Below are 14,891 nucleotides of genomic sequence, written 5' to 3' on the forward strand. Positions count from 1 at the left end.
CAGCACTTCCCAAATCATATTCCACAGTATCCACAATAATCCTATAACAGAGCTGTCACTTACTTGCTTAAAAGCTGATTCCTTTAGGAAAAAAATACAAAATTCTCAGCATGGTAGCTCACACTAGATAGACCACCTTTGCAGGCATTTCTCCCCCCCCCTCCCCCTTTTTAAACCCTTACCTTCTGTCTTGGAATCAAAACTGTGTACTGGTTCCAAGGCAGAAGAGTGGTAAGGGCTGGGCAATGGGAGTTAAGTGACTTGTCCAGGGTCACACAGCTAGGAACTGTCTGAGGCCAGATTTGTACCTGGGACCTCCCATCTCTAGGACTGGCTCTCAATCCACTGCACTACCCAGCTGCCCCCTGTAGGCATTTCTTAATATTCTCCTTCATGTAATCTATGTCTTCCACTGTCCCACTTGCTATTCTCTGAATTTGGTAACCCATTTCTTGCTTCTATGCCTTTAATTGAAATACACTCCTCCTCCTCCTTATCTCTGCCTCTTAAAAATATCTTCTTTCAAGATTCAGCTCTCATGAGAAAGCTATTTAAAATCCTCCTAAGTTGTTAGTGTTTTCTCACCCTCCTCAAGTTATCTCATATTTATGTTTACCTGTTTGTATTCCTTAGTAGATTATTATAAGTTCCCTGAAGATAGAGCCTGTCTTTGAGAGGCCATTTGTCATTGGACTAAAGACTATATGGTAGGGTGAAAGATATAAAAAAAGATTGGAAAGATACAAGAAACAGATACAATAGAATGGAGCTTCTCTTCCTAAAGTATGTGCAGGTAACCAAGCAGGAAATACATGGGGCATGATGGGCCCAGATCACATTGTGCATCTCTACTTTCTTTAACAGATATATATTTTATCCATTCACACAGGAAAAACAAAGTAGATTAAAAAAATCTATTACCAAGATTTCAACATGTTTTTGTATTAATATTCTATAAAGCTTGTTTAATGTTATATTGGTAAAACTGTAAATAGGTACAACTAGCCCAGAAAGATATTTAGAATTATTCAATAAAATGAATAAAATGTCCATATGTTTTGACCCAGGTATTTCAATAATAAAATCGATGAAGTCAATGACAATAAGAAAGTCCTCATATTTATAGTATCACTTTTTTTGTAGTAGCAAAAAAAAAAAAGTAGATGCTCTTCTATTGGAAAATGGCTAAACAAACTGTGGTAAATATAATGGAGCAATTCTTTGCTGAAAAAAAATGAAAATATGATGAAAACAGAGAAAGAGAAAAGCACATTAATGCAGAATGAAGCAAGCAGAGCCAAAATGACAATTACATTAATGGAAAGAGCCACCATTACAAAAAATAAAAAGTGAATGATGCAAAATTGCAAAGAACAATCATGGCTCTAACAAAGAGATCTGAGAATATACCCCTTTATCCCACTTTTCTGTGGAATGGAAAGATAGAAGTATATGGGTATGAACAGAGGAAATGTTTTCCGATGCTTCTGCCCCCAGGTAGTGCTTGGTTTTGTTGAACTTTTTCTTTTATTTCTTATTTAATTTTCCTTTTGAGATGACTCTCTGAGAAGAGAAATTCTATTGGATTCAAGAATAAGATATCAAGATAATTTTAAAATTTCTTTATCTGTACCTGCCCATAACTTACAAAGCACCTTACATGTACAAAGCATTAAAAAATGTGTATTCAATAAAGCAAAAATCAAAGGTTTAAAACCACACATGTTCTATGGCTATAGACTACACAAATGTGGTCACTGCCTACCTGCCCCACCAACAAAAAGTAAAGAGAGCATAAATCCAATATCTAAAACAAAAAAAATTAAAATGGGCCTATGGAAGGTATCAAGAACTAGTACCATTTTTATATATCAAATGGTACATTTTTTGACATCATAAGCCATATGTAAAAATATTATTGGCAATAAATTGGCAGTCATAATTCCTACTCCAAAAGACTATATCTCTAACAATATTCTTATGAATTAGATAGTAAACATAGCCTAGATAAAACTATATTTGAGTTGATCAGTAGATAGAAAAGTTACACTAGTAGTATAAATTAATAATCTGCTATTAACATGGAAGGTTTCTAGGAGTGTTGCAAAGTCATGTACTATTCAATATCTTAACTAAAACTCAGATGAAGACAGATGGGACACTTCTCAAATCTGCAAATGACACAATAGAAAGAGGAATAGCTCATAGGCAATTCAAATCAAGCTTTCAATTATATTAAAAGAAAAAGGCTACACTGAAACAAAATAAGATGGGAACTTTTTTTTAAGAGCAAAGGCAGATCTTCCAACAAGATTAAAAAAAAAATCAACTGCACAAGCACATGATGAGGAAGACTTAAAATTGGTAAGAGTTTGTATAACAAAAACTCGAGGCTTTTAGTTGACAGAAAGGCAACACATTTTAGTGATAAAAGTAAAAAACAAACGTCAGTAATCATCTGTAAAGTTGTTTAAATCCTCTAACAGTTAGGGGAAAAACAAAGTATAATCACTTTAAAATATTCCCTCCAAGATGGTGAGGTAGAACAGAGAAGTTCAAAGTCACCATGAGAATCCATTCTAACCAATTTTAAAATAATGCCACAAAACGAATACAGAGTGAAAGAAAACCAACAAAGTGACAAAGTGAAACAAATTTTAAGAAAAGAAAAACCTAAAAGTTAGGCAGAGAACATCTGGGGCACTAGGGTGGGAGGGGAACACAGTATCTTTCTGTGACTATATAGCAAGGAGTGAGGATCAAGTCAAGAGCTAGTAACACACCCCCACCCCACATCTGCGGTTCCAGGTTCAGAACCTGAGCCCAAGCCAAAATCTAGACCCTGATACGCTGCCTGAGCAAACAGAGGTTCAAGTCAACACACATCCCATGAAATTCCAAAACTGCAGTGAATGCTGGAATTCCAGCCCAGTGCAGTCTGTGCTGATGCAGTCTGATCTGTGTGGGATCTGAGTCAAGCCAGGAGCCCCAGTCTGGGCCTTGTGGCTCATAGATCCTAGTTAGGAGTGATTGGTAAACCCAAAGTGGGGTGGGAATGGGGGCCTCCTGATTTTTTTGCCAAAAGCTCAAAGCAGAACTCTAGGACAAGGCAATCAACTGTGTGCCTATTAGATCAAGGCCACAGTGAGACCAAAAACTTACACCTAAGTCTGAGGATAGAATTTGAGCAATTTCTGATCCAGTCAAGCCCAGAGAGAAACCAAAAGCTTATGCCCAAGCCTGATGCAAGACTTTAAACCAGGGGTCCCCAAACTTTTTACACAGGGGAGCAGTACACTTTCCCTCAGATTGGTCATGGGCCAGACTATTAAAAAAAAAAAACTATGAACAAATCTGTATTTACCACTGTCTGGGATAGTGGAGGTTACAGTCCTGGCTGTGATGGGCCTGTCACACCTTGCACAGGCCCATCACCGCCACCACTATACCAGGCAGCAGTGAGGAACATAGTGAGGAATCCCCTTCCCCAGATCGCTGCTCACCATGCTGACTTCTTCCATTGTGCAGCCTAGTCCTCAGAACATGGTGCCACACAAAGGATTATGTCACTGAAAGTAGTACTGTACATGAGTGACACCACGCTTTGCGGAGCCACCACATACAATGCTCCTCTCACTGACCACCAATGAAAGAGGTGTCCCTTCCAGAAGTGTGGTGGGAGCCAGATAAATGGCCTCAGGGGCCACATGTGGCCCAAGGGCCATAGTTTCGGTACCCCTGTTTTAAGCTATAAGTATCTCAAGGGTTAATTGAATCAGCAGTGAGAGGTAGTTCTAAGTTCCCAGGCCTCAGACCATATCATTTTGGAAGAAATGAAACTGGCAGAAACTCAGAAATAAAGCTAAAGGTAACATCAAGGAAGGACTAAAGTATAATAGAGTACCCTAACCTCCCAGAAAAAAGACCCTATCTATAAAAAGGTAGGAAAAATGAGCAGAAAACAACAACAAAAAGTACCTAACCATAAAAGAATTTTTATGGAGATGGATGAAGGCAGAGACAGAAGAGGAAGGAGAAAACACAGCAAACACAGGCAAAATCCAAAAGAAAAATATGGTTTAGACAGATTTTGGAAGCACTCAAAAAGTACTTTAAAAACCAATTAAAAGAGGCAGAGGAAAAGTGGGCAAGAGAAATGAAAACAAAGGAAGAAAGGACCAAGTGAAAAGAGACCCAAAAGCTGACAGGAAAATCAGACCTAAAAAAAAATCAGAATAGAGCAACTAGAAACCAATGATTTCATGAGAAATCAAGAAACAATAAAACAAAATCAAAAGAATGAAAAAACAGAAGAAAACAGGAAGTATCTCATTGAAAAAACAACTAACCTGGAAAATAGATCCAGGAAAGCTGAAAGTCATGATCAAAAAAAAAAAAAGACATGGTCATCATAATACAAAAAATTATCAAAAACAAAAACAAACGAAACAAAACAAAAAACAACTGCCCAGATAGTCTCAAACAAAAAAATAAAAAAGAAATTGAAAGAATCTATAGATCACCTCCAGAAAGAAATCTTCAAATGACAACTTCCTGGAATATAACAGCTAAATTCAAGAGCCCCCAAGTCAGGGAGAAAATACTGCAAGCAGCCAGAAAGAAACAATTCAAATACCATGAAGCTACAATCAGTATCACACAGTACTTAGAGGCTTCTATATTAAAGGATTGGAAGACATGGAATATGATATTCAGGAAGGTGAAAGATCTCGGTTTACAACCCAGAGTCACCTATCCAGCAAAACTAAGTATATTCTTTCAGGGGAAAAATGGACATTCAATAAGATAGTAGATTTTCAAGCATTCCTAAGGAATAAGTCAAACTGTTGTAAGGAAAGTGGTGACCTTTTGCAGGAAAGTGGCATGAGACCAACAGGAAGATTCTAGAACTTTGGAAGGGGTTTAGGCTGGGAGAATGACAGTTGGGGTCTGGAAAATCTCTGTGGATGTCAGCTGCAGCTTTCTTGGAGTCTATCCTTTTCTTGATTTCCCATTTTGCTGTTTGTCATTGAGGCTATCCCTGGTGAACCTGATCCAGATATAAGACCGTGAGATCAAGTATAGATCCTTTTGGCCTTAGCAAAGCCTTTCACAGACCCTTTCCTTATCTATTTCACATTCTTCATTACTTTCTATTTTACACAATCATTAAAATTTTCAACTATTGTTACATCACAATTTTCTTTTTCTACACATTTATTAACACTAATTATATTATCCTTTGTTTTAATTACATTATTCACAGATTCATCAACTTTATCCACAGCACATTCAATATCATCCTTAATTTCATTTTTTAAACACTTGAGAACTCCAGGTACACCTTCATAATGAACATGCCCCTTTGTTCTGATCACTTGGCTATATTTTGGTCTTGCCCGTGATTTTACCCACTCTTGCATCATGTTAAGATCTGGTGCTTGTGCTCCTTGGCAGCAAGCATTTGGACAATTGTTACCATTATTCTGTCTCTGATAATTATTATTATTACAACCATTTTTATTTCTCCATCCATTATTATTGTATTGCCTATTATACTCAATGTTCCTATTCATCTGTCTTGAGAATTGTCCTCTGTCTACAATTTTTAACAAGATGTCCTACACGATTACAAAGAAAACCTTTGAACTCCATTTCTCTTTTCTCTTGATACACATTGATTACTTAGTTGCATAGATCTTAATGCTGCCACAGCTTTTATTTCTTTAATTTCACTATCTTTGGCCTTACTTTCTGCATCCTTCAATTTCCTCCTTAAGTCCTCATTATAGAATCTCTATCATCATTTGATTTATCCATATCCACTAAAAACACATAAGTAGCTTTCCTTTTAAGATCTTCTAAACTTTAGCAATTCTAAGTCTAGGCAATTATTTTTGAAAAACTTGTTTACTACTGAACAGGCATTGTTAACAAAAAGCCTCTTGATGTGGGCAATGGTTTCTTCTGCCAACACATCTAGTCCTAGTAATAATTCTGCAGCCTTGCTTAATTGTTCTAGAAAACTTGACGGAGTCTTATCTAAATTTTGTTTGATTTTTTTTTCCAAATTTAGTCTATGCATCCAGCCTCCAGGAATTTCTTTCCATAATCTCAAGAACTGGTCTCCTAGCCTGCTTTAAGGTTCTATAATTCTGGATTGAGTTCAGGTCTATTTCTTCATAATGTTCTGGCCATGGAGTTAATGGAGGATTGTTCCTAGTCTCCTCAATAAACCGATTCCTCTCTCACTTTGTCAATAATTCCTCCATCAGGAGAAAAAAATCAGCATAGTCTAGGTCATAGATTCTGATTGCTCGTTTAAATTCCCTGATCATTTTTGCTGGCTCATCAAAAAATCTTGGGAGTTCTGCATTTTATCTCATTCAGTTCCATTGTTGTAAATTGCTTATGGGTTTTCAGATGTAACACCCCATTTAGGAGAAATAAATGGAATTATCCCTCAATGGGAACAAATTTGCAGGATTTTTGTTCAATTCCTCATTTTCCTTTTCTAGCCTACTTGATATCTTAGCCTTAACATCATTCCCCCTTCAGCATTTGTACCTCCAATCATTGTTACATTCACCAAAGCACAACCATTGATTTTTCCATTAACCAGATTTTCTTTAAAAATTTTCTCCATTAAATCTATTTGCAATTGCATCTTTATTATCATGTTTTAATTCTGAATCTCTGAACATTCACTTGACAATAGCCTTAATCTTAAACAGTGTCACTTTAATCATCCATTTGCATTTAAAAACAATCGTCAAACACAATAACATTATAGGACAATATGAGCAGATCTTATGTACAATTAAATCCATGACCAGCTTTAATACATTCCACTCCAGTAATACATAACACCCACTCCAGTAATACATAACACCCACTCCAGAATTAAGTTGAAAATCACATAGACAGCATTATAAATAACCTCCATTACTCCCTGTAACATAGTTGTTGCCATGCAGGAATAATGGGGAAACACTACTGTGTACAATATAGGTTGGCTAAAGGTTCCCACTTTGAAAGAATTTTTTTTTTCTTTACCAAAGATGTTATTTGGTTCATCACTTGGACAAAAGTAGCTCTTTAACTCTGCCCTTTAATTCTTAGCTGTCAGTCAACCCCCAACTGTCTTTCTCCCAGCCAAAACCCCTTCCAAAGTTCTAGAATCTTCCTGATGGTCTCATGCCACTTCCCTGCAAAATGTCACCACTTTCCTTACAAGACCTAAATAAAAAATTTGAAGTCCAAACACGAGACCCAAGTGAAACCTAAAAAAATAATTTGAAAATTAATCAACAAGCTCTTGTTTATAGAGGACACTGTACTCTTTGTATCAATCCCCAGGGTAGGACAGTACCATATCACTGAGATCTACAATCTAAACAGAAAAACCCAAATTGATGAAAAATGTCCATAAATAAGAGCTGACATTTATCCCATACACAAAGGTTTGCAAAACAGATTGTCTACACATTCTCTCAATTGATCATCACTACAAGCCCTGTGAAGTAAGTGATGTGAGTAAATCATACTCCAGAGCAGAATCACTGTTTCCCCCTTATTATATGGTGGGAATTAAATGTGAGTTTCTTGCATTTTTAGACATTTTCAGGGTGGGGCTTAGCTTTTTAAACTATGCATATTTGTTCAAAGTATTTTTTTTTATTTGATGGGCATCTTGGAGAAATTAGGGCAATTCTGTGATAAGGCTGGGGAAAAAAGAGCATCATAGAAGCACTCTTCAATGCACCAAAGAGATCAAGTTCAGAAAGAACACAAGACAATCAAGAGAGCTTTGGAAGTCACTCATTGATTTAATTATATACTTAAGAAGAAAAGCAAATTGTCTATAATAAAAATTCATGATTTCATGTGAAAAAAAATGTTTTTAATAAAGTAAAATATTCCCCCACAACTATAAAATTGGGGGTAGGGAAAATTTAAAATAATAAAATTCTAAGCTGCTGAGAATTTGGAGAAATATATGAAATAACATATGGTTGAATTTAGAAAGCAATATATTATTACACAATAAAAGCTACAAAATTGCGAACTCTGTGATCCAATGATTCAATTCCCTATATCTTAAGTATTTATAACATGCAAGGAACTATGTAGGGCATAGGAGAAACAAAGATAAATATGAAACTGTCCCTTCCCTTAAGTAGTGTACATTCTACCTGAAGTACCCACTACTAGAAAATATCCAAAGATGTACTGAGAGTAAAAAAGAGGCCTGTCTATTCCCCAAAATGCCATAGCAGCTTTACTCATAATAGCAACAATATCCCACCCCCAAAAAACTAATCTAATATCCAACACTTGAGGAATGATTTTAAAAACTGATATATAAATGTAATGGAAAATTACTGTAGCCTAACAAATAATAGCTATCAGTACATAGAAATATACAAAAACATGAAAGGAAGCAAGTAAAATCATAATAGACTATTGCTAGGTAAATAAGCAAAAAAAGAAGTTTATGCTATCTTGTTAAAATGAATAATCACATTTGATTAAGAACAATAAATAATGAGGCTAAATATAAAATATAGATTAAAATAAATACAGATAAAGATCACAAGAAGCTATCCTGTTCTTTGTGTAGATTTGTGTAAAGACATTGGGAGTACTATGTCTAGCTCTGGGCACAATTTTAAAAAAATATTGACAGGCTAGAATTTCTCAAAAGGCCACCATATCATGTCATTAAGAGAACAGTTGAAAACACTAGAGGTGAAGAAATGATTAAGGGAGTTATGACACCACTCCAAATTGTTACCTTCAAATATGCAAAGGGCTATCACATAAAAGAGGAAAAAAAGAATGTTTTTGATGCTGTTAATGAAGGCAAAAACTAGTATTAAAGGGTAAAAAATAATGAAGAGGCAAGGTTTTTTGGTTCAGGTACCATGCTTAACACCAAAAAAAGACTAGCATCTCAGAAACAAGGCCCAAATAAGCACATTCTCCATGCACAGGACTCTTTAAGATCCCCTGACATCTTGGTTGGAAACTACAGAGCCTGAAGCAAATATAAAACTGAGTGTAGCACTAGAGACCCAATCACCAGGTATTTATTAACCCAGACAACAGGTTCAAACTTCTGATGCTTCAACTTTACTCCTAATTCCCAATGTTTGTAGAAAGAAAATGCAAAGCTTAATCATAGGATCCAGAAGTCAGAGCACTAAAAGTTTTACTTTTTCCCAGAGTCCCATTTGGAAAATACCTCAGGAGCCATCTAATCTAACCGGAATCTCTATAACATCCTTAACAAGTAGTGAGGGGATCTACTACCTCCTGAAACAATCTTTTCTATTTTTGTATAGTTCTAATTGTTAGAAAATTCAATTCAATGTAACTATTAAGTAGATTATACTGGGGATATAATGATATAGTACCATTCCCTCAAGGAGCTCCTTTTCTACTGGAAGAAAATAATACATACATAAATAAACACTGGATTGGCAGTGGAATGGGATCAGGACAAAGCTGATATGTACCTGAGTTTACTTCAAAGTAATCTAGAGATTCTAAAAAGAAGTTGAGGGAATTCATTCCATGCATAAGACAGCTTATACAAAAAGCACGAAGTTAGGAGAAAGAAGTTGCATATGTACAAGGAATAGTCAGGTCGGTTTGATTGGAACAGAGTTGTGTGAAGGAAGGCAATAGGAAATAAAATTGGAAAGGTAGGTTAACACCAGATTGAAGAAGGCTTTAAATGCCAGCCTAAGAGTTATGAGAATTGTGCCTTCTCTTCTTCCTCTTGGCCAATGGTATTCCAGATAGCATAAGAAAAGAGCTATCTTTCAGTTTCAGTACTAGAGAATGTGGCAAGGAAGGTACCATCTTGACTGCCAGGTTTATTATTATTGCAAGTATTTAAAGAAAGAGTTAAGAGATACAGCAATTTAAAAAATAAATTAGGGTTTCTTAAAGACATACCCAAGCAAAGGACAACTATGGTAAGAGTAAAGCTGAAAGTATAGGAAAAAATAGCAAGGAAAGACTTTTGCTTTTTTTTGATTGAATCATAGGAATGATGGGAACAGGAATAAAGAATTATCTACAACACAGAAAATGACTAGTTGATAAATTCCTCTAGCCTCTAGTGTCCTTTAATGACTGGCCATGAAGTCAGTACTGATTCTCACTGCTTCTGACTCCCAGAGAAACATAAAATCTTAGTACTAAGATGCTGACAGCAGAGAAAAAATAATTTGGCTGCTGGGCTGAACTCATGGTTTAAATTTATCCTGAATTCTCATCTCAAGATCTTCACCATCATTCAGTGTGTTGACTATTCCTCTTAGATTTGTGCCATCTATGTTTTCAAAAGTAGATTTGCATTCATTTAGCCAACAAACATTATTAAATACCTACTATATTTTTTAGGCATAGTCACAAATTCAGTATAGGGATATAAAAATAAATACCACAGTCCTTGTCATCAAGGTTTACAATCTTATACAGAGCAAACATCCAATAATTATTTGTTAAATAACTGAAACACAGTTCACTGCTAGATAAATGAGGCATCACTATGTAAACATCCAACCTAACAGTGCAAAGTCTATTTCTTACCTGATGCAGGTGTTGAAACACCATGGAAGAGACTACTTGGTAAGAACTCAATGTTGAAACTGTCTAGAATAGACTTCCTTTTTTTGCTTGAACAGTCATGTGAAGAATCCATTGGTAGTTTTCGTTTTGTATTAGGTGTAACAAACACTGGTGTCACTGATTGCAAAGCTGTAATTTTAAAAAGTTATGTCTTTTTTTCTTCGAGAGCTGCGTTTTAACAGAAACATTACACTTTTAACAAAGCAGTATCTAAAAAACCTATTATTTAAAGCTTGCTGGAAAAATGGCACATTTACTTGTTAAATAGATATTAAGACAAACAAACATTACAAAGTAAATTAAGGATATGAGATAGTCTAAGATGAAAATTGGAAAAGTTACAAAGAGTTACAAGAATCTTAAGTGCTGGCAAGTAGTAACCTCATCTAAAAGAACAATGTTAGAATAAAGCCAAGTAGCTGCAAAGGTCATTATAAGAAGAGAAGCCACATGTGGAATTGATGTCCAATAATAATAAAATGCAAAGAAATTTTGTATCTTTCAAAAGATAATCTTTTAATTAAGCAGTTTATCTTTCTCCCTCAAGAAAGAATATTTCAATTAAATACAGTTAACATTCTACTTTTTGACTTTGCCTTTCTAGTAATGAACTTTGGAGTGGAGCTGCACGTGCTCACAGAGAGCACTCTGTGTGCCATTGTTGGCACCCATGCCAAAGGTTCACCATCAGTTATATAAGAAAGCTATACTAAGAGAATTTAAACAGAAAATTTATTGAAAATTATTTTGAATTTGAACTATAACAAAATATGAATCACCCTGAAGTTATATATATATATCCCTATTGTATTTTCCAATCTTCATCAGTTAATGACTTTATACCCAATAACTGAAATAAACTAGTTCAACTCTCTGATACAGAATAAGTTTTAAGAGTATATGTGAGATCCAAAGTTTAATAAGTAACCCACTGTGAGCTATATTACATACTTAGTAGTAATTATGAAGAGAAAGAAAATTGTTTTGACAGATTAAACTATGGGCAAGATGTCTAATTTTCTAATCCCAGACCTTCTAGTACAATATAACCAACATCACTAGCAGTTCTGAGATATTATATAAGTTTCTGAATGAGGGAATCCTCTCTGAGGGCTTTTAACCTGGAATCCATGGCCTCACAAGGAATCCTTAAATAGATTTCAGGAGGGTTCACAAACTTGAATAGGGGGTGGGTGGGGGGGAATTGCCATCTTAATTTCAATATTATTGGTTTCTTTTGTAATCCACCCATGTATTTCATTCTATATATTTAAAAATAGTATTTCAGAGAGTACAAAGGCTTCACCAAACTGCCAACAGTGTCCATAAAATAACAAAAGAACCCCTCCATAATGCAGTATTTCCGACTGAAAATTCTATTTCATTTGGCAGCATGTTGACAATTTTTCCTTACTATCAAAAAGCAAAGTTTTAAGTAAACCCAAATAAATTTCTCAGAACAAAGTTGAAGACAACTATATTCCATCTAGTGTTATTTCATATAATACCTACCAATTTTCTCTCGCTGAGGTGTAGAGGAGGGCGTTCTGTTAGATTTAAGCTTATTCAGTGCTCCACTAACGAAATCTGAAATGCAGGACGCATAGAAGCAATCATGTCTTGTTCTATTAACACATTTAACATTCATGGTATCTTAATAAAAAACAAATTGCATCAGCAAATACATTTTAATTAGGTCATTTTAAGAGAAGCTGCATGTGGAATTAATGTCCAATAATAATGAAATGCAAAGAAATTTTGTATCTTTCAAAAGATCTTTTTAAGTAGTTTATCTTTCCCTCAAGCAAGAATATTTCAATTCAAACACAGTTGAAATTCTACTTTTTGAATTTTTTCAGTAGGAAAAAATTCAGAAGGTACTCTTACCTTTGGAGATGAGCTAACTAAAAAGCAAAAAATTGTAAATGAGAAAATGAAGTGAATTTTCTGAAAGGTGATTTTTGAAGTTTAAAGTTAGACAATGTATTATACAAAGCCAGATATCAACTATTCATAATTCACATTTATGTAGCATTTTAAAGTTTTAAGAGTTTTACTCAGAATAATTCTGCTTGTGAGATCTAGTAAGTTTTTTAAAAATTTCTGTTTAAAGTAATCAGTAAATATTGATAATGAAAAGTAACTAAATTTTCCTGAATTCATTTCTGAATAATCCAACAGGATGGAATAGTTGTTGGGATGCTGGATAAAATCTACCTTATTATGCATGAATAAAAAGAATCCAGACTTCTTAAACAAGGGAGTAGAGACAAGTTGATGTGACAGGCAACCATAAAAATTATGACTAAAAAATTTAATCATTCTAAAACCTTTTTTTAACTGTAAACTAGATAATCTAGGTGTCACTTCAGAAACTTGAGTACTGGCTTGTTTGAGATTAACCAATTAGGTAGAGACAAGAAAAGGTATGTCAATCTCTTGAAAATTATTATATTTCATTGCTTATGAGCTAATTAACAAAGTAACTAAAAATAGCCATCTAAGACCAAAGTATATAAGGATAGCCTCTGCGGAAATAATAAATCTCAGACTTTGCACTATTTGGGTAGGAGAACTATGTGAAGGGAAAACGTGGTCTTGACAATTGGTACAAACTACCTTGTTTTTTGAGGAACTTTCACCAAGATCATTTGTCATGAATAGATTTGGCATAAAACTTAGAATGTAGAAGATTTAAGTTTCCTCCTTGAACAAACTGAGGACAGATCTATGAAACTAACTGTTAAAGCTAGAGTTGTGGACCTTTAGGAAGTGCTGGGATAATAAAGGTCATAGGAAAGTGATCCTATACTGATATGATAGCTGGGTACAAATATGTTGTAACTGAAATAGAGTGTACTATCTTTGGATAGCACACAAAGATATCTTTGGATGGGAGCACAAAAAACTAAAAGGTTATAGGACACTCTTCCTCTTCCATTCCAGTAACCTAAGAAGGATATATTAATTACTCTGCATTTTCTCAGCCCCAGGAACAATGTTGAAAAAAAAAACAATGTATAGAGATTAAAAAAAAAATAGACATCGGAAACAGAGGCCATTGCACAAAAGAGATCTTAGAATCCAGTCAAAAACTCTCTAAATTTTTACTAGAGACAATCTGGAGCTCCTCTTGCTATACCTAAAGGAACCACAATGGAAAGGAGGGAGAATCTAGTCTACTTTTTTATGCTATTTTAATGTGTATTATCCCAGGGCTTATATGTGTATGCTTATATACTCTTTAAATATATAAATATATATATATATGAGTCAACAAACATTTATCAAGTGTCTAGCACTGGCATTTAGGTGTATATAATAATCCTCCTATCTTTAAAAACAGACATTATATAAAAAAGCTATTTGGGATGTATATGGTTATGTTAAATTATTATTTCCTGGAAGAATCTACATATGTTTTATATTAGTCTTGCCGGATCTGTATGATTTATTGGGATTTAACCCATTAAAATATAACCTACCAAATGCAAAAGAACTAAAAATTTGTCATCACCTCCCCAAATCCTAAGAAAAATCTGCTTATGAAGAAAATTTGAACTAGATGATTTTTAGGGTCCCTTCCACATTTAACTTATATGTATAATGAAAATATATTTGATTTTATTAAAAACTGTATTGCATTTGATTGCAGCCTTACTGACTTTTCCTTCATCTCATCCTTTATCCACTCTTCTCTTTTTCAATGCTACCAACCTAGGTCAGGCCTTTACTACTTCACCTCTGGATGACTGCAAAAGTCTTCCTCAATTCCCTTCTAGTCTTTCTGTCCTAAAAATAACACTATGTACTAATGGATAGTTTCCAATACCCTGTTCAAACCTTCAATGAGTATCCATTACTCACATAATAAAATCTTAATCTCTTGGGCTAGCATTCAAAGGTTCTCCATGTCTTCTTTTTAAATTTCATATTTTATTCCTCTTCTACTTAAATCTTCATCAAAAGAAGGTTAGTGTACTATTGTCTCCCACAAAGGCCATACTCTTCCATATCTGGATTTCTTCATCCAAGCCAAATATTATGCATTTTTGAGTATCCAAATACAATTCCAATAAGCCTTCCCTAACAACTCATTCCTCTTCAAGCTATTGGCGCTTTTAACTGTCCTAGTTATTTAACACAATCTTATACTGCTTCATATTGGTATTTTTAACTTTTTATCTCTAGGACTCTATGGCCCTACATTTTGGTTCTGTCTGTGAAATTAGCCATATGACATCTTG

General features: G+C 34.6%; 1 protein-coding gene across 1 annotated transcript in view; it reads right to left on the minus strand.

The window, feature by feature from the left end:
* The window catches only part of ARHGAP11A (Rho GTPase activating protein 11A), a 31,114-nt gene that overhangs the window by 8,241 nt on the left and 7,982 nt on the right, over positions 1 to 14,891 (minus strand). The window contains exons 7-8 of the mRNA XM_001380792.4: positions 12,157 to 12,231; positions 10,606 to 10,773 (exon numbers count right to left, since the gene is read on the minus strand). Coding sequence (XP_001380829.1) covers positions 10,606 to 10,773; positions 12,157 to 12,231 — 243 coding nt within the window. The remainder of the gene's footprint in view (positions 1 to 10,605; positions 10,774 to 12,156; positions 12,232 to 14,891) is intronic.

This window comes from Monodelphis domestica, chromosome 1 (assembly GCF_027887165.1).
Source record: "Monodelphis domestica isolate mMonDom1 chromosome 1, mMonDom1.pri, whole genome shotgun sequence".
Lineage (NCBI taxonomy): Eukaryota > Metazoa > Chordata > Mammalia > Didelphimorphia > Didelphidae > Monodelphis > Monodelphis domestica.